General features: G+C 36.4%; 2 protein-coding genes across 2 annotated transcripts; both read left to right on the top strand.

Moving 5' to 3' along the window:
- The first annotated feature begins 591 nt into the window (after window positions 1-591).
- On the top strand, window positions 592-16403 carry hsd17b12a (hydroxysteroid (17-beta) dehydrogenase 12a). Its single transcript, XM_077210909.1, has 11 exons — window positions 592-924; window positions 9311-9357; window positions 10303-10378; window positions 11818-11925; window positions 12243-12307; window positions 12395-12439; window positions 12638-12672; window positions 13125-13206; window positions 13651-13716; window positions 14524-14673; window positions 15303-16403. Exons 1-11 carry the CDS (start codon window positions 747-749, stop codon window positions 15408-15410), a joined length of 960 nt encoding a protein of 319 aa, XP_077067024.1. The 5' UTR covers window positions 592-746; the 3' UTR covers window positions 15411-16403.
- Window positions 16404-17417: 1014 nt separating this feature from the next.
- On the top strand, window positions 17418-27349 carry alkbh3 (alkB homolog 3, alpha-ketoglutarate dependent dioxygenase). Its single transcript, XM_077210906.1, has 10 exons — window positions 17418-17527; window positions 17928-18021; window positions 19093-19163; window positions 19254-19288; window positions 19410-19457; window positions 19560-19666; window positions 23533-23621; window positions 23706-23915; window positions 25369-25467; window positions 26869-27349. The coding sequence occupies exons 2-10, from the start codon at window positions 17946-17948 to the stop codon at window positions 26971-26973; spliced, it is 840 nt and encodes a 279-aa protein (XP_077067021.1). The 5' UTR covers window positions 17418-17527; window positions 17928-17945; the 3' UTR covers window positions 26974-27349.
- Window positions 27350-27645: the final 296 nt, after the last annotated feature.

Here is a 27645-nt window from a genome sequence, read left to right as displayed (position 1 = left end):
AGGGATTTTAGTTAATTCACAAACGTTGTTATGTGTTTAGGAGAACCAAGAAAGTGGAAAAATCGAGTCATACATGTGCCTCTCGAAGAAAAATGCAGCAAACCAGCATGCCAGTCTTTTTTTTCCTCAGTGTATGACTCATTGGTGTGACAGCGCGACTGAATGAATGTGACTGGCGTTCGTGCCGACCAATAGACTCGTAGCGACTGCTCAGCGGGGGCGGGACAATATGAGTCCTCGTGGCCAATAAGTAACAACCTTCATTCATAAAACAGTGTGGGGGGTGTTCGTTGGACGCGTGGGTTTGGAGGTTTCGTAACCTGACTGAAACAGAAAAAACAGTTCTGAATCACAACCAATGACATGATTTGAATGGAGGTTACCGTAATGTTTGTCCAATCGCTTCTCTCGCAGAATAGTTTTTCGTCCCGCCCCATTGAAACAGGCAACCGAATGAATGAGAATGGGCTCTTTATGATTGACACCAACGGTGGCCAATAAGCGGTAAGTTTCGATTGACGGACGCGAGTTTCGACCAATCAACAATGGACTTGGGCTCGCAAGGGCGGCAATGGAGTATGTGGGAGGTGTGCACTTAAATCTGGATAGACTAGTATGTTAGAGGAGTTGTAGGGGTGTGATGCCACAACCTGCATATAAAGGGGCGCACACGTTGAAGCCTTTAAAGCAGTGTATAACGACTCATTTTGCAGGTCATCCACCACCACGCACAGCCAGCCGTAGACATGGAGTCGTTAACCGTGGTGGAGACGCTACAGCCTGCCGTCAGAGCGATCTTCTGGGTCGGCGCACTCACCACGGCCTCGCTGGCTCTGTGGTTGTTGTACATGGTCATCACTGGCTTTAGGATATGGGTGCTTGGAAACGGGGATTTGATCTCTCCTAAATTGGGAAAATGGGCAGGTAAGTTGAACGACATGGTTTGGGAATGAGCGCCTGCACTGCCAGGACCTGGGGTGGGATAAATTGAGTGCGCATTTGGCGCAGCCTTAAACTAAATAAAGCTCAACTTCATGGATTTGGGGGGAGGGAACTAATATTTGTAACTTTTTTGCGCATTAGATTTAATCTAACACGTTATTGTGATCGTTTACGAAGGGAGGAATGCCACTCACGCACATGTATAATCCTTAAGGTAAAATTGGATCAGCAGATAAATTGAGGCATTAGTATTTTATGCGTATGGTCAATGGAGGCGACGTGTGTCTCAGGTTGACTGATTGCGCCGTACATTCATATATTATGCGCAGAAAGCATGTCACTGTGAGTCATTCAGGTATTTCAGTCTGACATTTTCTTATAAGCTTATTGCTCTTATTATATTCGGTCAAATACCACCAATTAGATAAAAGTTTATAGTTACAACATTATCTTTAATTCTTACATTTTATTTCAAACGCATACATAATATTCAACCAGATATTTCGCTAAAATCAAGATTTATTTTATTCATTTCTAGTTTTTCCTCAATCGTTTATGCCTGGCCTGACCCAGTTATCCAGTTTTCCCGACTGCGCGTGCCAGTGTTTGTCCCGACAAACGCTCTTTTCCAAACTGCTTTCGTGGGTAAAATGCGGTTTAGTCTTCTACTTTAGGTCTTTTTTGGCCGCTATTGTTGCTTCATCCACTCACTATAGCACTGAGGTTGGTTTTTGGCAACATGACGCAGTTTAAAACGCCAATCTTAATTATAATGCGGGTCCATACCACGTGCGGCATGTGAGGGGAGACTTGTGGTGATGCTCAAATGTACAAAATCCGTGAAGTTTACCGCGAAGATTTTCTCCAGACACTGTAATCGCACTTTCAATAATTTTACTTCAACTCCTCACACTGTGGAAGATTTGAAATGGCTCATCATGCTATAGTCTTTCACTGCCTAGGTCGGATGTTGTCTATTTAGGCAGCAGGTGCACCAGCACTCAACGCCCCTAGCGGGCGACTCGGTTATTGCACATTCAGAAGGAATTGATGGTCGAAGTATCTTATATAGTGACTAGTGAGTGTGCTGATTCTGAACAAAAATTGTTTTTTTGGAGGGGGGGGGGGTTCATCGAATGACATTAGCTCATAACTTTATTTTTTTTAAAGTACCACTTGTCAGTAGTTTTGAACCTTCTACCCTTTAGATTTTGGGGTTTTTCTCACCTGTCAATAAAATGTTCCTGTGATGCTTCCCTCCAAAAATAAGCAATTATATTTTCATGTAAAAGTCAGCCTGTTTTGTTTTTTTACTGATTGTTTAACTGTTTGATAACCAATGACATCACCTGTGAGCAATGTGGTTTTCTGTTTAATGTAGGTTAAAGGTAGGTGACCAAACTTACCGGACTTAGAGCCAATTTTCAATAAACATGAACAAGTGAGAAAATATCAGAAAATAAAATGCAAATCAATTATATCTATTTTTGCCTGTGTAGAAGCAATGAATTGTGGACTGGGACTTTTCGGCACAATAAGGCATTTTACACACTTTTCTTATTAAATTGGGAACACTTTACAATAAGGTTTCATTAGTTAACTACTTTAGTTAACATGAACTAAGAACTAACAATACTTTGACAGCATTTAGCCTATTAATCCAATGTTAACAAACACAACATTTGATTTTAATAAATGTTCAAATTAACTAATAGTCAATGCTCTGTGAACTAACATGAACAAACAATGAACGGCTGGATTTTTATTAACTAACATTAAAACAGATGAATAAATACTGTACCACATGTATTGCTCATTGTTAAAACATTAACTGTTAATGAATGAGACCTTATTGTAAAGTGTTACTATTAAATGAATGTACTGATTTTACTTTAACTCTCCCCATTATTTTACACTATCATGTAAACATGTTTCACAATTCAAATAACATTTTTTTATGCATTACTTTTTTATTTTATTTTGCACTGTAAAATATATTTGTTTAACTTTACAGATACCTCGTTGCCTTATAATTGAGTAAATTGGTTAATACAATGTAGGAGATTGGTTAAATAAACAGAAACTCAAAATATTATGTTATCTGAGTTTATACAAAAACTGCAAAACGTTTTTAGACAAAAGAAAAAAGTTATGATGACAAATCATGAAAATGTTTTACAGTGTGTGGCAAACTGCTTTAATATCATGGAAATTTCACAATACAAAAAAAAAAAAAATTCTCGTTTCTCGTGATTGGAGTGAAATATGACCTGCACATTTCCTTGGCAGGTTGTATAAGGAGAATCACCTCTCTGCTCACTTGGCAAAACTCCCTTTTACAGTGACTTTCTGTACATTCTGTAAGTGCGATGTCTAAAAGGAAGCTGATGAATGCCACTCCCTGAAACCAAAAAAAAAAAACAGGGTACCAGTCGGACTCGTTCAGTTTAACGTGTGTTGTTTAGAGGTGGCGGTGAGTAAGTGCAGATGGGGAAAACGAGTTCCTCTCCCTGTCAATCCAGAAGCACAGGTCTTGTCAGATTGAGCAAGAGTGATCCCGAAAATCTTTCCACGTCAGCCTAATGTAACTGTTGCTGCTTTGACACGTTTGCAGTCTCCCCCGCCTCCTCTCTTGCTAAGTGCATCATCTTACAGACTGTGTCATCATACTGTCAAAATGCAAAGACACAAATGTCAAAAATGATGTGTTTTTGAAGATCTAATGTGCTGACTTAGCTTTCAGTAGCTTGAAGGTGAGTCATAAAGTGGAATGTATGAGAAAGGCCCTGTGGTGTTCCTGTAGAAAAACAAGGCATTCCTGGCCTGAGATGCTGACGGGAGACTCCTGGTGTCTTTCTTGGGAACTGCACCACCATGGTTGTAAGCCTGTGGTTTAGTTATTGTGCATGATGTTCTTGTAAGATTGGAAGCATTTTTTTTAGACCATTATTATTAGTCAGATGTGGCTTCTCTCTTTCTCTCAGGATTAAGTTATACATATAAAAGAATGCGGTCTGGGTTTCCTCTGTAATAAGGAATCCCAGATGTGTTTTAGAACTGTAAAAGCTTAATTTTTTTTTTTTTTTTTTTTTTTTTTTTTAACAAGCAAACGACCCTCACTTTTTTCCAAGTTGAATCTCATGCCCCAAAATTAATATTTGGCATTAAGGACATTTCTTTTAGATAAATTAAGATTTATTTTGCATTATGACTAAAAATATGAACATTTTACCCCAAATTACAAAGAATAATTGTATTTTTTTTTTTCATTGGTGATTCTTGTCCTCAATTTTAATTTAAACCCAATATAAAGGCAATACAAATATTACCACAATGTCAGATTTCATATTGTGTGCACTTTAAAAATAAATGTTTGGCTGTTTCAACTCAAACAATATGGACAAACGCGACCGTATGTGTATATATGTGCCTTATTTTTGTAAATGTATATTATTCCACCTGAACTGAGACACTAAAATGGCAATTTATTATTAATATCATTATTTTCAAGAAATGCATAATTTTCTTTAAGCAGCTAAATGTGATTTCTTATTTTTGATTTAGGGGTGACGTATGACCCAGTCCTGTTTTTGACAGGATACGTGACATTTAAATGTCGAACGAGACTTCCATCCGTCATAGATGCAAGCAACATAAATTACATCTAATCTCTTCCAGTCCATCAGTGTACAAGGACTGTAACAGTCTTAGTATTTTTAGGTTTCTAGTTGGCCTTTCTCTCAGCTGAGTTGTGATGCTGACCGAGCAGCGCTAGGAAGTCAGAATTAGAGTTTCATCACCCCCACCCCCACCCCCCATCTCTTTTGTCCTCCAGTGGCTCACTTCATCCTTCCTTAGAACACTGAATGTGTTTGAAAATCTCACAGTTATGTAACAGAGCTGCAGTCATTCATGGGGATGAGGGCGATTGTGTCACACAAACTTGCTTTGGCTTTCAAATCATAGGTTTTTCAGTTTAAAATCCAGGCCTTTCTCAGTTTAGTTGAAACTTATCCAGCATGTTGGCTTGTTCTAATAATATGCTCAACTTTTCTTTTTTCTTTTCTTGTTTACTGTATATGCACAAGTTTGTGAATAGCAACATTAGCCCATTCATGCTATAGCTAAATGTGAATGGAACGTATTCGTGTGAGAGTGAATGTCGGCTGCGCAACTTGTGAATGTGTGAGCCCTTGTGCGGCGTGAATGATGACAGCGTGTGACTGTTCTTTGAAGAGGTGGGGGACTTCAAAGAGAACGCTGCCGTTCATGTGACTAACACGCTTGTTGCCACGTGCCGGAGCCGAGGATGCTGGGTAAAATTGCTACCCCCCCTTCTCTCCTCCTCTCTCTGTCTAAGCCTATCTCCATCCTCCATCTCTTGCTCATCCCCTCAGTAAGAACCCCCCCCCCCCCCCCCTTCCTGAATCTGTTTGTTCGCCCTCTGCGAACCCCCACCCTCCCTTTTCTCTTCTCTGTCACGACTCTGCTTTATTTATTTATTTATTTCCTGGAAAAGGAAATCTTGCATCTGCCGTTTAACATTACACCTACAATTCACATCCCATTCCGACCTGCTATTGTGAGCAGCGTGTAGCAGGAGTTTATTTGGATCTCTTTGGCTAAAATTTTAAATGCACTAATTTTAAAAATTGAGATATTACCCCCAACCCACACAAACACACTTTCATGATGCAGCTTCAAAAATGCCTAGTGTCCTAAAGACACTAATTTCGTACAGCTCTTTTACATTAGTTGGCCATGACATGTGTTTGCACATTTAATGCATCTCTTCCCTAGAAAAAAACCCCATCTAACTCTCCACTGGCGTCCAAAAATATACCAGGTCTATGTTTAGATGTTTTGAATTATTTCTGCCCTTTTCTGTTCTAATTTTTTTTTTTTTGCAAGGAGACTGTTGCGAGGAGAACTATTGATTTTTCCCTTTTTGTGTTCGTACTCATGTGACTTTTTGCTGCTATTGCTGCTATTTCTGATCTTGCACCCTCTCACCCCCACATTGTTTTTTTTTTCCTTCAATCCACCTTTATCCGAGTATAGATGCTATTTTGGGTGCTGAACTGCTCTGGTGTGTAGTTTTTTTTCCCCTGCTGGCCATGTGACTGGCTTGTGCTATTTAAAGCACGATGCTGCTTTGGGGGGAGTGGGCGGAGGTGTTATCATTCTGCAGTGCTACCGAGCCAAGAACGAGAACAGTTCATTCATTGAGGGAGAGAGAGTGAGTGATGCGACAGATTGCATACAGTAGCGGTCTGAATGTGGATGGCCAAATCCCCCCCTTATCCCTCATTTTAATTGCGCTACACAAGCTTCCGATGCCCTTCCCCTGTTTTTAAAAGTATAGTTCACCTAAAAATGAAATTCGTTATTAATTACTCACCTTAAAGTTGTTCCAAACCTGTATTTCAACCTTTGGCTATTTGACGGTGCCGTCAACTGTCTGGTTCTCAACATTCTTTAAAATATCATCTTTTGTGTTCAACAGAAGAAAGAATCTCATACAGGTTTGGAACAACATGAGGGTTACATTTTTTTCATTTTTGGGTGAACTATCCCTTTAAGCACGGTTTTCGTTCACGATTGTCCTCCCTCCGCTGCAAGAATACAATCTCTATTCCATAAGAGCCGGTCAGCTTTTGTTTTTTTTTTTGTTTTTTCCCCCTCTCTCGTACCGAAGGCTCTACAATGATCTGGGTTGCTGGGGGATGCAGAGAGCTTGAGGGTGAGCGGGCAGCATCTTGTTGGTATTCAAGTGCTGCGGCTGTTCCAGACGAGGCAGCTATTTTTACTCACTCGGCTGCTTTTTTTAGCTCTGGAATAGAGTCGGAGGAGGGCCAGTGCGCCTGTGCGCCTCCGTATTTCTGAACTGATGTTCGTGAATGTACCCGAGCACGACTGCTCGTGCCATCTCTTTGCAAAGGGAGCTGCTTCTGGGCCTGTTTTTAATCATTTGTGTCATGCCTTTGTGTTGCATCTTGCAAATACTGTTCATGCTACACTCTCAGGTTCTTCATATAACCACTGATGCCAATAAAAGAACATTTTAAGAATTGTTTTATTATTATTATTAACTGTTCACTGAAAGGGTCATTGGGAAACCAGAAATGGTGTTCTATGGCACCACTGAAAAAAACAAAACCTTTAGGCTTGGGTTTTGATGGGCAGCAGTCTGTTTATGATCTGTCTTCTGCACTAAATTATCCTCCGAATGGTCCCTGTATATCTGTGTTGATTAGTCTTGGATTTTGTGTACATTTTTGATGGTTGTTGACACTAGAGAGGCTGGATTGATGGCCCACAGTGTGCACTGTTTAAAAAAAAAAAAAAGTTGCTGCTTTACTTGGAGTTGAATATTGTATAAATTATAAACAAAAGTAGAAAAGTGACTTATTTTGAGTTAAAGCAATGTAAAAACATGTTTTAAGTTATTGATAAAATAATTTTTTTTACAGTGTGGCCAAGCCACTTTCGTGTCTATAAACCATTCATTGTGTGAAATTCTGAGAATTATCCCCAAGCGCTCCTCACTCCGTGTTTGAAGCGTTCTGGTGTATGTGCACAATTGACTTTAAGTTTGGCCCTTACATTTGGGGAAAATGTTAAACGCCTATAGCTGATCTTTTGTGAAATGCGGTTCGATGCGTGGCATCTTTTTTTGGGGTGATGTTTGCTTTTTAAATGCTGCTTTGTTAGAGGAACCGAGTTATGTTTTGGTGAAGAATGTAATATTTGTTCTGAATGTTTTTTTATTTTTATACAAGATTTTAGATCTCCATAACATTTTCTTTAGCCATATCCTCGCAAGCTCTTGCCGTTGTTCAAAAAATGAAAATTGTCATTTACTCGCCTTACTCGGTTCGAAATCTGAATTGCTTTCTTCTGCAAAACACAAATTTTTTTTTGAAGAATGTTGATAACCAACCAGTTTTGGTACCCATTGACCTCCATTGTATGGGTTAAAAAAAACCAGACATTACTCATATTATCATCTTTTATGTTTCACACAAGAAAACCAGGTGGGTTGGAAACAACATGATGGAGAGTAAATGATGACAAATTTCATTTTGGGCAGAACTATCTCTTTAATGTTATTTGTCCCATTGAGACAAACACGAGCGTGCTTCATTCTTGGGATGCATTTGAAAAGGAGCTTGTGAATCACCTTCTTTTGTTCCTTCTCTCTTTCGATCCAGTGCTCTCACTCCCGTTGTCGTGCTCTCTCACTTTCTACCCACATCTGACTTTGCGCAGTCTCCCTCTGGTTTCTATTTTTAGCAGCCCCCAGGATCCCTCCTCACCCCTCCTGTGCTGTCGTGCTCTACAGACGTCATAACCCCCCGTTCTCTCCCCCACAGCCCTGTTCTTGCCAATGACCACTGCCCATGCCACACTTTGATCAGCATCACACATTTTGTCTTATTGCTTGCTTTGTTTCCACGCGTGTTTTGTAAAACAAGAGCATTATGGGACATTGAGATGGTCCTAGTTATATTAGTAATATTTCATTGTGCAGGCTTTGTTTTAACGCATAATCGTAAATGTGAAGGCTGTTATTTCTGTGCTGCTAGAATCACTAAATGTAATATGATTGTTTTAAAACATCTGTGTATGTGTGTATATATATATATATATATATATATATATATATATATATATATATATATATATATATATATATGTATATGTTGCGACACTGTTGCTGTCTGTATATATATTGCCCCGCCCCCTACAAATGCGATTGGTTGAGGCAGTGTTGTCGGTCGGAATTGTGAAATGACAAAAAAAATGTTTTTTTTCGGCCCAGATCCGAGCCACATCTGCTACATGTGGATTCACCGCATACCAGATGTGGGCCGCATCTGAGCCGACACTTTTGCTGTCTGGGCGCTCCAAACCCACGGGATTGGTTGACCCAGTGTTACCGTGTTGGGTTTGTTAGTATTTTCAAACAACCGAGTAATGTTTTGTTGTCAGTGTGTACACTTTTTGAGGATGTCAACTTAGAAATGGACAATTGCTGGCTTTATATATCAAGCTAATATGCAAGTATTTTAACGTCAAATAATTGTTTTGAAAATGTCACAGTCGGTGCTTACACTTTTCAGGGAGATCAACCTACGAATGGCTACTTTGAACAGTCTTTGCATATGAAGCTCAAATATAGGAAGCGTTGACATCAATAAAGTTGGAAGTTTAGCAGGTGTAAGGTTGTTTTGATTTGAACCTAGTGTATCTGAGTACCTGTTTGCCCTGAATGTCCCTTTTGATAAGCTTGTTTTTGGTTAAAAAAAAATTGTAATTGAGCTGCCGCAAACTGATCCTGTCTATTTCTTTCTACTTTTTCTAGTTGTGACGGGAGCCACGGATGGGATTGGGAAATCCTATGCGGAGGAGGTAAGGGCTTCTCTTCTTATTTATCTCTTCGCTCCACAGAAAGCACAGTGACTCATCACAAGACAGAGGTTTCACTCTGAGGCCAAGAGAAGGGGGGAGACTAGAAGACTACTGGTGGAAAAAGACCTGTTACCTCATAACTCCTACAGTTCTTTCAAGTCACTGCTCACTCCAAATCTAACATCAAGCTTCATCTTTGGCTTTTTCATAAAAGTTAAGTAATTGAAGTAGTCCAATATAGTGTAAAATGTGAAAGCATGACTGCTTTCAAACAGGTTTCCCCTCAGACAATAGACTCATGTGTCATTGGTCAAACAACTAGCCACGCCCCCAAACACACGCCATTGGTTGAGCCACGGTTGCCATGCTGTTCAGAATTCTCAAATGGAAATATTTAAAAAATGAGTGTCTATGTGCCAGAGAAACAAATGCGCAGCCATCTTTAGAATTTTGTGTTTGTACGAAAGTAATCTGAAGCATTGTAATGTTTGAAGCGGATGTCAAATGTCAGTATGCTGGGAAGATTTTAAAACGAATGGTTCATTCACAACGAGCGCTGCGAACGTGATTGTAGCTTATTTATAGTTGTTTTTTCATATTAAACGTGAATGGTAGAATATTTTAACAAAATGTAACCTGTTATGCTGTAAATATTACATTTGTCAAAAGCTCATTGTCTGTCAAACATTTTATTGTATTGTAATATTTCTACTTCTCTGAGGAGAAAAATTATTCTGTTGATACCCTTGGAAAGATTTAGTCTAGTCAGGAAAAATAGTCCTGAATGTCCTTTTGTAGTTTCTGTTTTAATTCTCAATATGGTTTTGCCCTGAAAATAGCCAAAGAAGCTGACATGGATCACTTTTAGGAGTTTTCATGACAGTTATTAGCACAAATGGTTTGCATTGTTCCTCTGATTCAAACTCTCTTCTCTCTCTCTCTTAGCTTGCTCGACGAGGGTTCTCCATGATGCTCATCAGCCGTTCCCAGGAGAAGCTCGACGACGTGGCAAAGTCTCTCGGTCAGTGTTCGGCCATCTGTGTGTGTGTGTGTGTGTGTGTGTGTTGGCAAACTGCAGTGCTCATCTCTGTGAATGACAGACAGTCCTCCTGATGTTAATGAAACAGGCTTTATTTTTATCCCTAGCCTGAGAGGCAGGGTGGGGGCCTGGTTCACTGGCTGGGCGCAGAGCTGATGCAGCCTGGCAGGAGTGCACAGTCAAAGGTCCACGCAAGCTCCAGGGGTCATGCACCACACTTCTCAGAATAAGGCCGAACCACTGTTTGCCTTTCCTGTTCTAGTAAATGTGAATTACTTGGATGCTAGATCAGTGCTCACGTGATGTACACCTAGCATGAAGGTCCTTTCATCTGTCCCGACCAAGTGCTAAATGACCAAACATCGACCATTTAGACCAGTCGGATGTGTGGAGCATGACTCGTTTCCTCTACTATGCATCTAATTGTACTGTGGTCATTCGTTTCAGGCTTTTGTTGTGAAGGCAGTTTCCTCTTCAATCTTTTTATATGAAATGAACCAAACAAGAGTTTTTATAATACAATCTAACACAATACATAATTGTTGTTTTAGCTTTTTTTTTATTCAATGTTTTTATTTATTTATTTTAGATTTATTTCAGTTACTGAAAATGATGTTTAATAGTTTTAGTTAACAAGAACAACACACAATCTTTAAATATTGTATAGTATATATTTTATAAAATGTTCTTGAATTTATTATGAATTCCCCCTACATCCTCTCAAAGTGTTTGAGGTACTTATGTCTTTTTTTTTTTTTGTTACTTGCGAATTTTTTTCATCCTCATTTTTATTTTAGTATGAATGAATCCTGACTGGCTGTGAGATTGTGAATAGGAGTTGTACTTATTTGGCTATTAGGTTATGGCTAGTCCCGAACCGGGATGTAATTTGCCTAGTTCTCAAACGTAACATTTGCATTGATCACCCTCCATTTAGGGTGTTATATAAGTCACAGATAGCAGTATCCCACAAGCCCCTTGGACAAAAGTCTTTGGAGCTCATTTATGTGTGTTCTTAAAATAACCATTCGCTATATATAAAAAATGGTTCTCGCTGCGAGACCTGAGAGGAATTTTCCTCTCATAACTCAGTGGAACAGTGTTTAGACAAATGAGCCTTTGGACAATAAATTCTAATTGCTGCAGGCACATCAAACAAGCAGAGGAGAGGAGAGGAGAGGAGGGGGAGGGGGGTGTAGGAAGTTCCTGACAGCTTTTGCTTGGTACGCAGCGCCCCCTGCTGGCCAGACATCTGTGTTTTGGTGCAATGGGCAAAGTCCCAGAGAAGTTATTTTTAGAACAGCAGCAATAGCAGGGATGCCTGATCTTGGATCGAGTTCTCCAATGCCAATATTAGGTCTGCAGCTGGAACAGTAATAATCTTTTTCTGCGTTTAATGTCTTTTGTGTCTCTGATTACAGAAAGCACATATAAGGTGGAAACAAAAACCATTGCAGTGGACTACAGTCAGGCTGATATCTATCCTAAAATCGAAAAGGGTCTTGCTGGACTGGAGATTGGAATCCTTGGTAAGTTAAAAAGAAAATTCTCTCTACGCAGAGCCTTGAAAAGTAACAAACCTGTAGTCAAAGCTAACACGCACACAAGTTTCATTCACGATTCCCTGTCTGTGTTTGAAACCCTCTTTTATTTGGGTTCATCCTCTCAGAAGGGTTTTTTTTTCTCACCTGAAATCGTGATTGAGTTTGTCTGTGTTGTTCAGCGCTCGCATCTCATTCCTGATGCTTTATCGCCGCATAGTGGTGATTCTTGGAACATTTCAGATACGCATTCTTAATCGCATTCAACCACATCTAATCTTCTATTTTTGTCTCTTGATCCATAGTTAACAATGTGGGAATCTCCTATACATACCCCGAATTCTTCCTCCACATCCCTGATTTGGAAAACGTGAGTAACTACTTAATCTGAGGAGGTTTACATATTAGTAGCCACATTACTGTGAAGAAATATTCACCCTTTCATTTCCGTTGGCAGTTCATCACCACCATGATCAATGTCAACATCACCTCAGTGTGCCAAGTAAGTAGAAACAAACACACTGTGCTGCCTAAGGGCTTCGGATTTCTCATTTTTGAAATTTCTAATTTGAAATTTTAAAAGTGCTGCAACATGACCACTTTGGTGTGTCTCTCTCACAAATGCAATATTAGCATTTCAGATTATTAATGTCATTTTGGAGTCTAACTCCTTTTTTTTTGTCCCTTTTTCTTTTGCCAGATGACTCGTTTGGTTCTGCCCAGAATGGAGGCAAGGTGAGTCCTGATGTTTCATTATTTGCACCTGGAATCCCTAACACACCCGCTGTCACTAAAAGGGAATTCAGTGTAGCTTTTTCAAAACAGGGTTTTTCCTCCTGAGTGTCGCTTCCCTCCTGTTTTCCCCCCGACCCTGTGTAAAATTGAAAGGCAACAATGCACTGATCAGATTGGCTAAGCTGAAGTCACATGCAACTCTGAGGCCAATAACAGAGCTGGGCAAATTTTGTACAAATAGTTCCAACCCTCTGCACTCCCCAGCACTCTGCTGCGGCTGCAGGGGTACTGCATGGGAACTGGTGCCATGGCAACACGCATGGCGACCATCATTAGACTTGTGTTGATGTGAGACCTGCTTCCACAGCTGGAAAAAAGACCTTGATGTCAATGTCAAATGTGATCAGTTGAAATAAAGTAAGCCTTTTCTCTTTTTTTTTTTTTCATTGCAGATCTAAAGGTGTCATCCTAAATATCTCCTCTGCCAGTGGCATGTTCCCCCTTCCACTGCTGACCATCTACTCCTCCACCAAGGCAAGTGACTTCACAATGTTCTTCACTGAAAAATCAGTGCTCATAATTGTTTCAGAAAGAAATAAAATCGTTTTTTTTACGGAACAATCTGAAGTTAACTTGTTCAGACAATTGTTTTGAAATTCTGTGGTATTATGTACATTTATTTATTAATTAGTTTTGGTTGATAATGTATATTTAATTGTTTGTGCACTTCCCCCCCCCCCCTATTTTTACATTTAGATTACCTTTGCCATCTAACGCTCACTTAAAGTGAATCTTTAAAAACATTAATTTAATACCAGTATTAAATGTGCAAATCTGATTATAAAATATAAGTGAGTATAAAATTCATACTGTACATTATAATGTGGTGATGCTTAAATTCACGGTGCATTTAGAAATGATTGATTTTAATTTTTAGTTTTTTTGGAGGATGATTTTTACTTGTCATCTTTCCTACAGGCTTTTGTGGACTACTTCTCACGTGGACTTCACGCAGAGTACAAGAGCAAAGGGATCATCATCCAGGTGAGAAAACTGTCATTAAATGCTACTTCTGTAATGTGCCATATTACAGAGGGAAATATTATTAAATGGAGGGAAAAAATAGGGCTGATATTTATATTTATATATAGGAAATTATATTTTGTAACTCTAATTATATTATATAACTCTGTTGCTTTTAAATGCGCTATAGAAATAATACAAGACTTGACTTGATAGATACATACATACATAACCTATACACTGCAAAAAAAACACTTTTATCTTGTTTTCAGTCCAAATATCCAAAAATTCTTAAATTAAGATGCATTTACTTAAGTAAAATGACATAATATACATAACCTATACACTGCAAAAAAAACACTTTTATCTTGTTTTCAGTCCAAATATCCAAAAATTCTTAAATTAAGATGCATTTACTTAAGTAAAATGACATAATATATTGTCTTGTTCTCTGAGGGGAAAAAAATCTAGATTAAGTGAGTTTTTACTTAAAATTATAAGCACATATCTGCCAATGGGCAAGCAATCTTGTTTGTTTGAATTAAGATTATTTTTCTTACCCCATTGGCAGATATTTAGCTTCTTTTTTTTTAAGCAACTCACTTAATTTTGATGTATTTGCCCAGAAAACAAGACATTATCTCATGTCATTTTACTCCTCTAGAAAATGCATCTTGATTTAAGAATTTAGATATTTGAACTGGAAACAAGACAAAAATACTAAGAAAAGCCTTTTTTTGCAGTGTAGCCTTAAACTGAACAAAAAAACAAACAAAAAAACGCTGAAAGTGTTTTAATGAATAACAAACCTCTCTGTCCCTGCCGCAGAGTGTGCTGCCTTTCTTTGTGGCTACCAAGATGACGAGGATCAGGAAACCAACCCTAGACAAGCCCACCCCTGAACGCTACGTGGCTGCTGAACTGAACACTGTGGGACTGCAGGACCAGACCAACGGCTATTTCCCTCACGCCTTCATGGTACGACTGCCTGAACGTCTCGCCTCAAATCTCAAATTCAATACAAGTCAATGCTTGCCTATGTTTCCATCAAAAGTTCTGATTAAACTTTGTGCTTTATTTGCAAATGTTTTATGCGATTATTCAAATTTTCCATTCAGTGAGTCGATGCGAACAAAATCATCACTTCCTGATAAACTTCCGCTAAATATCACTAAGATAAATGGAAGTTGCAGCAGTAGGAGAAGCCACTGTATATTATGATTTACGTATATAATAAATTACTTGCGTAATTACGCAGACAAAACTCGCTTCCTTTCGGAGGCGGATGCCTGCGGTTTAGGAATGCGGTCGTGTAAGAAAGTTCTGGGAGGTAATTATACCGAAACACTTTGATAGGTTTTGCTCAGGCATTTCAGAACAACCAAAACAGCTTTTCAGATGCTGTGCAAAAAGATCGGTCCAGTTATGCCATCCCATCGCAAAGTTGCGTCTTTTTTTTGATGCGCATCAAATCATTTTTTGGTGACTTTCTTTTGTAGCTTCTTTTAATGCGATATCCCAAATACACATTAAAATATGTGGGTGGAAACCTAGCTAGTGAGCATGTTTGTCACCCTAACCTTGTTTCTTATCTTTGTGTCCCGCAGGGCTGGGTGATCGCCGTCCTGGCCCCCATCCAGCTGGTCATCTGCCTGGGCCTGCGCTTGAACAAGTCCCAGCGCGGAGGATACCTCAGGAGGAGAAAGCTGCGATAGGTCGAGGACATTCTATGATGGAAACCAAACAGGACAAGATGTTTTATAGAATATATATGTGCTGAGATTTGAGATTAATTTTGGATCTCACGTCTTTGAAGTGCTTCCTCTAACACAATCGGGGTTTTTTTTTTATATATATATAAATATCTGGACATGCTTGACTTCCACAATGACTTATTGACTTGTTGCTGAAATGGGAGGACCAATCTTTCTTTATAGGGTGAACAAAGTATTACATTTTGGAGGAGGGTTTTGTGACCACTGCTGTTGTAAGCAGAGGGCTATTCATGTGGTGGTGTTTTATATTTATTTAATTACTAATTATAGATATATGTTTCCTTTTTATCTTGAATAATCTTCTTGCACTTGTTAACTGGCAAAAAACTTTTCAATCATGCCTTGTAGTGATAAATGGGTGCGGGCTTTTCTTATTATTAGTTTATCATATTTAGCAAATCAATGGTGGCTATTTTTTGAATCCTGTGCTGTATCGATATAAAACCAAAGGTCTGATTTAAGTGTAGTTTTGTACATTGGCCTTTTCAGGCTGGAAGTTTACCTGTCAGCTTTGGTTTATTGAAACCCTGTGCCTTTTTCTAGAACATAAAACTTGGTCACGATTATTGAAAGGAGATCTAATGCACGTTTACATTATTTTCTCTGCTGAAGACTTGAAGGTGTGGTGGAATGTCACCAGTTTGTCTTGGGTTTCATCCAAAGATGGATTTGAGGATTACCTCAATAGCTTAGATCTCTGTATGATTGTTTATGGACAAGTGCCAGTCAAGTTGAAACATCCAGGTGGTTGATCCTCATTAGTTGCCCCTGGTTTAACTTGAAAGTTCTCATTCCAGACAAGTTGAAGAGTGGAACACAATGTGTTGCTTTACTGATGCCTGACAATCCGAAGTGCTTGTTTGTTAATAAAAATGACTTTTCTGTAATTATCTTGTATTTGTCTTTTTTAAATAAATGCTATACTACTGTGAAGGTTTGTTTCCTTTTTTTTTCTTCCCCTTATTAGATTTCTATTAATGTCTGTCTTTAATCCAGTACTGATCTACTTCCTCAAGTTCCAAACCTGTATGAGTTGTTTCTTTTTCTGCTGAATACAAAAGAAGATATTTTGTAAACCAAACAGTTTATGGACCCCATTGACTTCCATAGTATTCTCTCCCCCCAATCCATAAATTGTTTGGTTAAACATGTTCTTCACAATATCTTCTGTGTTCAGCAGAAGAAAAAATTCATGCAGGTTTGGAACAACTTGAGGGTGAGTAAATTACAAAAAATTTCATTTTTGGATGAACTATCCCTTTAAAGAGGGGAGAATTATAGATAACTGTTGCTTTGTTATTCTTGAAACAAATGTTTTATGGAACTCAACACAATCCTACAGAATCTAATTTACTAAAAGAGCATTCATTTCTCCTGAGTAAAGCACAACAGATCTGCACCAATCAGTGTTTACTCTTGCACAGTAAAGCTTCAAGGTTTAAGGCTTTGCCAAGCATTTTACAGCTATCTTCTACTTAAAAATGTAATCTTGCTTTTTTTTTTTTATCTACCTAACAATCTTTGAGTAAATGGCAACGCCTGACCTAATGCACCTGAATGCTGGTGTTGACTTTGTTTATCAGGTATTTAACCATTTTTGAAAATACTTTGCTTAATGCCTGATATAAAATTTTGATTAACAGTTATTCTATGTTGAAAATGAGAAAATACTTACCTTATCTAAGTCTGCGTTTCTTTTTTCAGTGTCATTCTGTAGGCTTCTAAATAATTCCTACAAAATGTTAGTAGTAATATTACAAAACAAATAGAAAGTCTAGTATTATCTATATCATACATATTGATTTTAAAACAAATATACAATACTATATTTGTATAATACACATATTTGATGATGCATATTATGTTCATATTCAAATAGCAGTGTACTTACAGAGGACAGGGGAGGAATGACCATCTGAAGGTAGGAAATATTTAATCGGTCATTGTAGTAACCCGGACACGTTTCGATGAACACCAGAACTGATTGCATTACATTACATTACACAAATGTTCAAACGCGTTGAAGAACGAGAAAAATCGATTCGAAACTACTGTGTGTAAGTATTATTGAATGTGTTAATGTTCGGGACAGCTATCAGGTCATTGAAAAGTTATTAAAACATGTCTCTGTCTAGGAAGTTTGCAAATAACTTGTAAGTATAACGTTAGATGTCTTCAGTCTGTTTACATCAAAAATGCGTATGCATTTTATAATATGGCTCTCTATATGCTCATCTTATTTTTGAAGTGAGCGGTTTTAAAAACTGACCCATAACCACATTCAAGAATGAAATAGTGGTGATATCATTTAATGAGTGATGTGCTGAAAATACCTGAAGATGGCAGCAACATCCTTATGTATCGTTTGTAAAACTGGGAGAAAAAAAATATATATATATTTTTGTGTCATTGTAAATTACTAAAGCCCACGGACGTCATATGTTTTTGTCTTGTCAGATCATTTTTTAGCTTTTGATGAGTGATAAAAGGCAGCGAGCGAGGGTCCAGGGCTCCTGGGCCAAACCTCTTCACAAACCACAACAGCCAGCTGGTATGACAACTTTCCAAGAGTTTACCTATTATAATATACAGCAAAAAATAAATTGAATGGCATATACAGTATTTACATAATCACATCTGTTTAGTATTCCACAACATGTTTCTACAGTCTTGAGAGAATAAATGTGATTTCCAGGCCTGCAAAAGTCATAGAAATTAATAAAATCTTGTAAAGGATAGTTGAAAAGTGATTCAATAAATCATTTTTATTTTTATGATTTTTTTGTTGTAAATGGTCAAATAAACCTTGTGCAGTAAGATGAAAAGTTGTGGAAATGCATAAAATCTTAAAAAGTAATTGAAATTAGATTAAACAAGGGATTTTTTATGTAAGTTAAGTTATTAAGTAAATCATTTTTAATTATCTGATTTTTTTTTAACATAAATCATTTTCAAAAATCTTTGAAAAGTTGTGGAAAAAAGTAATAGAATCTTGATTTTCTATTTAAATCGAGTGATTAAGCAAATGATTTTGATTTTTTATGATTGTTTACATAAATGATCAAATAAATGATTTTCCAAAATCCTTAAGCAGTAATATCAGTAATATATAAGCAATATATAGTTATGAAAAAGTAATGGAAACTTTATTATATAAATTATTTTCTATTTTTATATTAAGAGATTAAGTAAATTATTTTATTATTATTAACATAAATGATTAAATAAATATTTTCCCCAAATTATTACATGACTGGAAATGTCATGGAAATTCATTGTTAAAAAAAACAAACTTGAATACCCACACTGTAAACTTTTGCCAACACCCAATACAATCATCATAAACAGATCATTTACATATAGAAATCTTAAAGGTACAGTAGCAAAAACAGCCTGTTTAAATACAAGGGTCAGAGAAAGTATGAAAGGTTATATAAAACTTAATTGGATTTTTTTGTTTGTTTCAAATTACACTGAATAACTTTATAAATGGACTTCAGAAGACAAAACAGGCAATATATGTGTAGTACAGTGTATCGATGTATTGCTTTCTACTTCTGTTCATTTTGTTACAGTGTGATTCCTAAATGGTTCCTTAAATTAAAATTATTTGTGTTCTAAGTTTCAGCTCAAGATGTCCAGTCAGGGTCATGGAAATACGGACCTCGATCATTCGAGTTCAATCAGCCTGACGTAAGAGCCGTCCTGTAGCTTTTATATGCTGTTTTCTTGGACAGTGCTCACATATAAGTGTCTCTAATTTATCCTGTGTCTTTTTGTCAGCCCATCAGAGAGATTCCTGCAGAGAAAGTGATCGAGTGAGTGACTCAGTACAAACAAGGCACTTTCAAGCAATAAAACCCTGTTGATTGACATGCCACATCTATATATATATATATATATATATATATTCACTGTTGTTGTTTTTCTTTTTCCCAGAAATGCCGGTGACTATGAGATTAGTCAGGGGCCTACTGGTGTGTCCCGGTAAGAATACTTAGAGTTTAAAGTAGCATAAACTACTAAAAAATCCCCTTCAAAAAGAACATTTTCTGCATTTAGGTGATTGTTTACTGTGTTTCTGCCCAGACTGCGGCTCATACCGGGGTTCCTACAGCAGGAAGAGGCAGACTGGATGTTTAGTAAGCTGCTCGCTGAACTGCCCTGGTCACAAAAGACCAATTATAGGATGATGGGTAAGTCGAATGTTGAAGTACTGTAAATTGGGGAAGGGGAAATAGTGTTTAACCTCTGGAGATTATGTTTAAGATGAACCCCGTAAAGCCTGACATATGAAATAATTGTCAGAAAATCAAATTTTTTGAAGTGGAACAATTATGGAACCTTTAGACAAAATATTAAAAACATCTTCAAACATATGAGGTGCATCAGGCTTTTTTGGCTCATATAGTATGATATAGTGAGAACATAGAGCTCATACTTGAGGAGGAAAAGATCCTTAATATTATTCTAAGGCCCAAACCAAGCAAAAAAATGCACTTTGCTGCATTTGCTGATATTTATATGGTCAAAAAGTATGATGAAATTCTGATAGCTTATAATGAAATCAATAAGATCTTTTTAACAGTATAGCAGAATACTTTCATAAAATGCAAATAAATATCAGTTGTCACTCTATATCTGCCAATAAAATTTCTTAGTCTTATGATCAAACAGGGTTTCCGCGGGGCATTAAAAAGCATTAAATGGATTTTTTGAAAATGAAGGCATACATGGCATTAAAAAGCATTACATTTTAATCCTACAGGCATTAAAAATTGAGATAGTTTTGAAGAAAATTTTATATTATCAATTTATTTAAATATAGTCTTCATAATTAATCATTTTTATTTGCTGTCTCAAAATATGTATGTTAGTGTGATAAACACGTTACATTATATGATCCTGCTCTTATTCATGCAAATGTTTTTTAACCATTCAATAGTGACAAAACAAAAGAGAACGCGCTGCCTGTGAATGTCCCAACGCGCACACACACACACACACGATGCACAGAAAGACGCGCGCCAGTATCGTGCGCACAGACAGCACGCCAGAAAACGGTTCTCTTTCGCACCTGAACGAACAATATAACACACACAATTATGCCAAAATTTCTTGTTTTCCTCATAACATAAGAGCATTCTTAAATGAGTTGAGTCTGGAATCCTGTAGCATATGATCATATGTTGAGCCTTTGTGCTAAACACAGGAGAATGAAAATAAGCATATAATGACATTCTGCATCTGTCCCACTCAGACGTCTTCACGAAGTACACTTCCCACAGTGACTCACTCTTTCCAGTCGTTCTTCATCAGTAAATTGGCAGGAATGCCACTGCCTCCAGTTCTCTCGTCTGTTTACCTTTCAGGACCGACATCATTTTTTAGAAAGTCCCAAATATACCAAGTGTTTAAACATTTGCTTTGGACCAGGAGTAGTTCACGTTTGACTGTGACTGATCGAGACTTGTTTTGACGAATATGTTCTGGATCCATGAACTTTCGGCCCATATTTGGTGCGCTGAAGATCGACACATCATCAAGTCAAGTCACATTTATTTATATAGTGCTTAATACAATACAGATTGTTGTGAAGCAGCTTGACAGTAATAAATAGAAAAATTACAGTTATGATGTTACTAAATTCATCATTTATGAAACAAATTCAATTTCGGCTATAAAAAAATCTTTTCAGAAGACAATAGTGTCATTATTCAACTCCATTCAGTTCAGTGTTGATTCAGTTCAGTTCAATTACAGTGCTGATGTTGGAAAATGTATCAACTATGAAACAAATTCAATTTCAGCTGCAAAGCAGCTCTACAGAAGACAACAGTGTCATCATTCAGCTCAATTAAATTCATTATTGATTCAATTCAGTTCATGTTCAATATTCAGCTCAGTTCATTTGAGATTTTGTTCTCATTCAATAGTGTCAGTGCAGTCAAATTACCAACTGTAACTGAGTATTACTGAAATTTAAACTATAAATTGTCTTTAAACCCCAATAGATGTTAAGCAGTATTGAAAGTACAAATAGCAGTTTGTATTATTATAAGAATATATTATTATAAGAGTATTATTATAAGAGCAGTTAATAATTTTAAGAATAAAACATCAAGAGACTGTAATGATATTGATATGCTTTTAATTAAACAATTAATTGCAGTAATAGTAGATCCCATAGTATATATTTCCAATCTCTCTTTGAAATTGGGTTCTTTTCCCACAAATATGAAAATAGCTAAAGTGGTCCCTATTTTTAAAGCTGGTGAACAGAATCTTTATACTAACTATAGGCCAACCTCACTGCTTCCCCAATTCTCTAAAATTCTGGATAAGATATTCTTCATTAGATTGGATAGTTTTATTTATAAATATGGGATCATCATAACTGATAGTCAATATGGTTTTAGAACAAACCGTTCTATATCTCTGGCTTTAATAGACCTGGTGGAAGAATTAACAACCAGTATTGATGATTAGAAGTTTGCTATAGGTGTATTTATAGACCTCAAAAAGGCCTTTGATACAATAGATCATCATATTTTGTTTATAAAATTGGAAATTTATGGAATTAGGGAATAGGGCTAAACTGGATAAAAAGCTATTTAGAACATAGAAAACAATATGTGCAGATGGGGGAGGAAAGGTCGAAGCTCCAAAATACAATATATGGTGTACCACAAGGTTCAATTCTAGGACCAAAATTATTTTTATTATACATAAATGATATTGTTAAAACTTCCGATTTGTTGAAATTAGTAATTTTTGCAGATGATACAAATATATTTTGTGAAGGAGAGAATCTCCAACATTTGTTGATGACTGTCTCTAAAGATTTGGCTAAGCTTAAATTGTGGTTTGATTTAAACAAATTATCTCTCAATATAAAGAAAATTAAATTTATGATCTTTGGGAAACGTAGAATTCCCGATGATTTAACTATTGAAGTACTGTGTGATAATTCCAGAGTAGAAAGAGTCTATGAAAACTCCTTTTTAGGAGTAATAATTGATCATAAACTAAGCTGGAAACCACAAGTCAACTATATTAGTTCTAAATTGGCAAAGATTAATGGTATATTTTGTAAAGAGAGACACATATTGAACCGAGATACAATGTATATTTTATACTGCACGCTTTTTCTTCCTTGTTTGCACTACTGTACAGAAGTGTGGGGCAATACCTATAAAACCACCCTTAAGACGATATGCACAATGCAGAAAAAGGCAATTAGAATAATCTGCAATGTTGGTTATTATGTACATACAAATGATTTATTTTTAACATTGCAAACATTAAAATTTAAAGACATAGTGGATCTTAAGACCACACAAATTATGAACAACGCTAAAAATAAAGTACTTCCTAGTAATATTCAAAAATGGTTTAAGGAAAGAGATAGTAGATACAATTTAAGAAGGAGAGGAAATCTCTCTCAATCAATGGCACGCACAACACTCAAAAGCATGTGCATATCTGTCAATGGGGTGAGGCTGTGGAATAATTTACCTGCAATAATTAAGGAATGCAATCATATTGTGCAATTTAAAAGAAGGTTTAAAATGTCTATATTAGAAAAGTATATGAATTAAGGTGGACTTGGGACAAATGTCTCATGATGTCTCATTTCTTTTTCAAGAGGTTGATTTGAATAACCAAACAGTCTGTTTCTTGACATTTCTTTCTCATTTTATAATTGTATTGTGTGATTTATTTTTAGATAAATGTACTTCAAATGATTACGTTTTTTTTTCTTTCTTTTTTTCTTTTTTTTCTCAATAAGTATAAATTATGATATTTTGTAAAGAGAAAACAGTAGCTGTTCCAAGGCTAGATGTGTAAAAGGGGAAGGTAAATATAAGTTAGCTTCATCTCCTTTTTTTTCTGTATTTTTTCTTTTCTTTTGAACATGCTGAGATTTTTTTTTTATTATCTTCTTGTTAAAATATGTTCTGTTACTAATGATCATGTTCTGAAGAGGAAAACGAAAGAAAAAGAAACTAATTATTCATTCATTCATTCATATTTACATTCATTGTGTTTTGCACTTCAGGTGATGCATATGAGGAACCTAGACTCACTTGTTGGTATGGAGAACTGCCATATACATATTCACGCTCCACTATGGAGGCCAATGCTCAGGTAAATCGTATGATCTGCTGTTTTTATATTAGCAAGTGAGCAAACAAAAATAACATCTCTTTCCATATTTCTCTTTTATTATAGTGGCCTCCAGTTCTTAGCACTCTGCGTCTGGCTGTTGAGCAGAAGAACGGCCACACGTTTAACTCATTGCTATGTAACCTGTACCGGGACGGTAAAGACAGTATTGGCTGGCACAGTGACAGCGAGCCTTCATTAGGACCCCAGCCCACCATCGCCTCTCTGAGTCTGGGTGACACTAGAGTGTTCAGTCTCCGAAAGCAGCCACTTCCTGTGAGTCTGCGAATGGGCCATTTATAACTTGTCACAGTCATACTAGGGTTTAAATGAATTGTGGTGTTTACACAAGGATGCACGATGCATTAGGGCAGAGCGATTACTAATAATAAAACCAAAATCATGATATGGATGGCAGCTTTATGGGCTCCCTGCTGTTTTCCACCGGACAAGAGCTTGATGGTTTAACGTTTGAACTGAAAAAAAAATAAAACAATGTTAGTCTTATTCAATTCAGGTATAAACAGCTTTTCAGAAGACAATATTGTCATTATTTAACTCAATTCAGTTCAATGTTGATTCAGTTCAGTTCAATAACAGTGCTGATGTCACAAGATTTATCAATTATGAAACAATTCAATTTCAACTGTAAAGCAGCTCTACAGAAGACAACAGTGTCATCATTCAGCTCAATAATGTCATTATTCTGCTCAATTTAGTTCAGTGTTGATTCAATTCAATTCAATAATACTGCAAAGTTCATCATTTTAATATGAGTTCAATTCAGCTATAAGCAGCTCTACTGAAAGCACACTGTAGGTGTTATTGTTCAATTTAATTGATTTGTTTATTGTAGCCATAAATATTACTATTGTAACTTAACAATTGTACTGTAAAATAAATACATAAATAAATAACAGTTATTATTATAATGATTAATGATTTCTTAAATTCATTTTTTTAGTTTACAGTGAACTATTACATTAGTAATGATTCTTCTTGTTTATTTCTATTTTGTAATAATAATACTAATAAAAAATGATAATTGCCATTATTATTATTATTATAATTTTTTATTTTACAGTGGAATATTACTGTTGTAATATTTCTTATTTTGATTTAGTAATACTAATCATAATACAAAATATTATTATTGTTGTTGTTGTTATTATAGTCATATGTATATGTAGAATCACAAAAGTTTTGGCCAAATTGTGCAGCTGTACCAACTAGCTTTATTGGCAGACAATATTTTTTATCAGAAAAAACCTTAATAATTAAATAACACTGTTTGATGTAATGTTTAGCAAATCTATAAGTGAATATCCATTTTTCACGCTGTACTTTTATTATGTTGTATTGCTTTAATTCACCTGTGGCATTTATTTTAGTCTTTTATTTTTGATGTATTTACCATTTTAATTAATACAAATTTTTGTCATAACGTGCAAATAATTATCGATTTCAGCACCGGTCAGAATTTGAATATCAGTGAAACCCTAGTTTAAAAACAGCAAATCTTAATACTTTTATCCAAATTTATCCAAATCTTAATAGCTTTTGAAGTCTGCGTACCCTGATTATGTTTCCATTATGTGTCTCATTTTAAGTCTGAAGGGAAAATGTTTGTAAAACATGAGTTGAGCTTGTTTTCCAACAGGTGACTAAATGTTGTGTCTGGATGTTAAATGAATTTAAGGTCATGGTAAACTGGGTGTATGTGTTCCAGGAGGACAACGGAGATTACAGCTATGTGGAGCGCATACGCATCCCGCTGGCCCACGGGACCCTCCTGCTCATGGAAGGCTGTACACAGGAGGACTGGCAGGTACTGCTCTGAAGAAATTATCTGAATTTGATAAACGCAACAGAATCATTTAACCAGAGGCAGAAATCTAAGCATTGTTTTCTTGCTAAGTTGCACCACAAGCTCAGATGGGAGCAGAGAAACATTAAGATTTCACTGGTATTTTAGATAGATTCAGTAAATCGAATCATCCTCCTGGAAACCATTTGAGCCGATTTACAAGACGTTTACCGAGAGTTTATTCAAGATTTAATGTGACTCTATGAACTGGCAGGAGCATTTGTTTAGTCTGAAATGAGCGGTGAAGCTGCCAGTTAATAACAGTCTGCTATAAAAACGCTGCTGATAAGCCAGACTGTGAAGAAAGGCTGAAAATGGCTAAATCAGTGTGAAGGGGTTGGGGTTTGGGGGGGGATAGTGTTTGTTTTGTTTTGGCTCTACAGTACATTCTGGAAAACTGATCACATGTGATTGGGATGATCTGGAACGGTCACACTGTTTAGTAATGATAGTAATGATAATAGAATATTATGATATTGCGATGATGGGAAAAAAAATATAATATTAAATATAAATTACAAATTTAATTTAGTTTATATTTTGTTATTTCATTTAATGGTTATTTACATTTGTATATATACATTTTTGTAATTTCATTTAACTGATATTTTCCCCCCACTTTTTCGTAGTTTCATTTAACAGGATTTTTTTGCATTTTTTTTACATTTTCTATTGATTATATTAGCAGTTAATCGTCAAATGACATGTCATGACGCCATATATCTCAGATGAGTGCACTTTTTTTTCTTTTCTTTTTTTGCATTTTAATGTAAAAACCTGCTGGAAGTTATTTTAATCCTGTTTAAGAGTTGTTTTTGAAATCCGACTCCAAGAAGAACCACAGGCCTTTGGTGAGGCACAAAGAATAGATAAAGGTCAAAAACATTTAATGGCGACATCTCAAAACCGTTTAAGAAAGGTCACTCACGGATTGTGCCAAAAAGCTTTCAGGCGATCTTATTAGGTTGACATAACTCTCATTGACCTGTCAAAATAAAGTTAACTAAACCCACATGTATGGCTGTTTCCTTTAAAATGATCACAACATTTGTATAGCCTTTGAAAGCTGTTACATAATTGTCAAAGGGACGTTCTGAAGTGTGGGCACCAATTCAACATTGTATCTGTGGATGTAAACATACTACTTTTGCTTAGTCAAGCTACATTCTTTGTCATCTGTATGTCCAAATATACATGACGCCATGTGTAATCGTGTATTTGAAATATTAAATACAATATCATGCATCACCGCTGTCTTTCGAGGAGGACGCCAAGGCTGATTAACCTTATTTAAGTTGGTTTAGTGGCTACATTGCCTCATTGTGAGTGCAGTTTTAACATTATTAATGTTTTTTTGAATAGCACCAGGTCGCAAAGGAGTACCATGACCGCGGGCCTCGGATAAATCTCACTTTCCGCACCATATACCCAGAGCCAGAGAGTCCCGGTTGGAGATCTGTGAGATGATCGCTGAGAGAAGAGACAGCAGGGTGGAAGAGATCTGAAGAGGTCTGTCTCATCCTCAGACTATACTGTTAAACACATCCTTTCTGTTCAATTCAATTTTTTATTTAGGTTCACTTTCAGTCAAAGACCTGAAACAATGATAAACTTGACTGGCATTATTGTATTTTTGTTTACATAAATTATTGTTTTCTCACAGCAGTTAGCTTTTGTTCCAAGAAAGAATTACAGGTTTTACTTGTTTATGACGTTTGGAGAATGTTAAATAAATGGTGCCAAGTGGCCCATATTTCAGTTACAACCTCCCCTTGTTGTTTAAATATTGCATGTTCTGCAAATTTTCATTTATAGCTTGTGGTGAATAAAACTGAATTACAAACATCTGTTCAATGTCATTATGGGGTTTAGTTACACTGCCGTTCAAATATATATAAATTTATTTTTTGCTTTAAAAAAAGCTTGAAAAGGCTGAATTTATTCGATCAAAAATGCAGTAAAAATACGTAATATTGTGAGAGATTATTACAATTTAAAATAACTGTTTTCTGTTTGAATATATTTTAATGTAATTTATTCCTGTGATAGCTTTGCATCACTTTTTCAACATCATTACTCCAGTCTTAAGTGTCACGTGATCCTTGAGAAATAATTATAATATGATGATTTGGTACTCGG

This window comes from Siphateles boraxobius, unplaced genomic scaffold, assembly GCF_051911475.1.
Source record: "Siphateles boraxobius isolate OS27281-9 unplaced genomic scaffold, OSU_SipBor_1 65, whole genome shotgun sequence".
NCBI classification, from domain to species: domain Eukaryota; kingdom Metazoa; phylum Chordata; class Actinopteri; order Cypriniformes; family Leuciscidae; genus Siphateles; species Siphateles boraxobius.
Note: the sequence above shows the minus strand (reverse complement) of the source record. Positions and strands in the feature narration are given on the sequence as shown.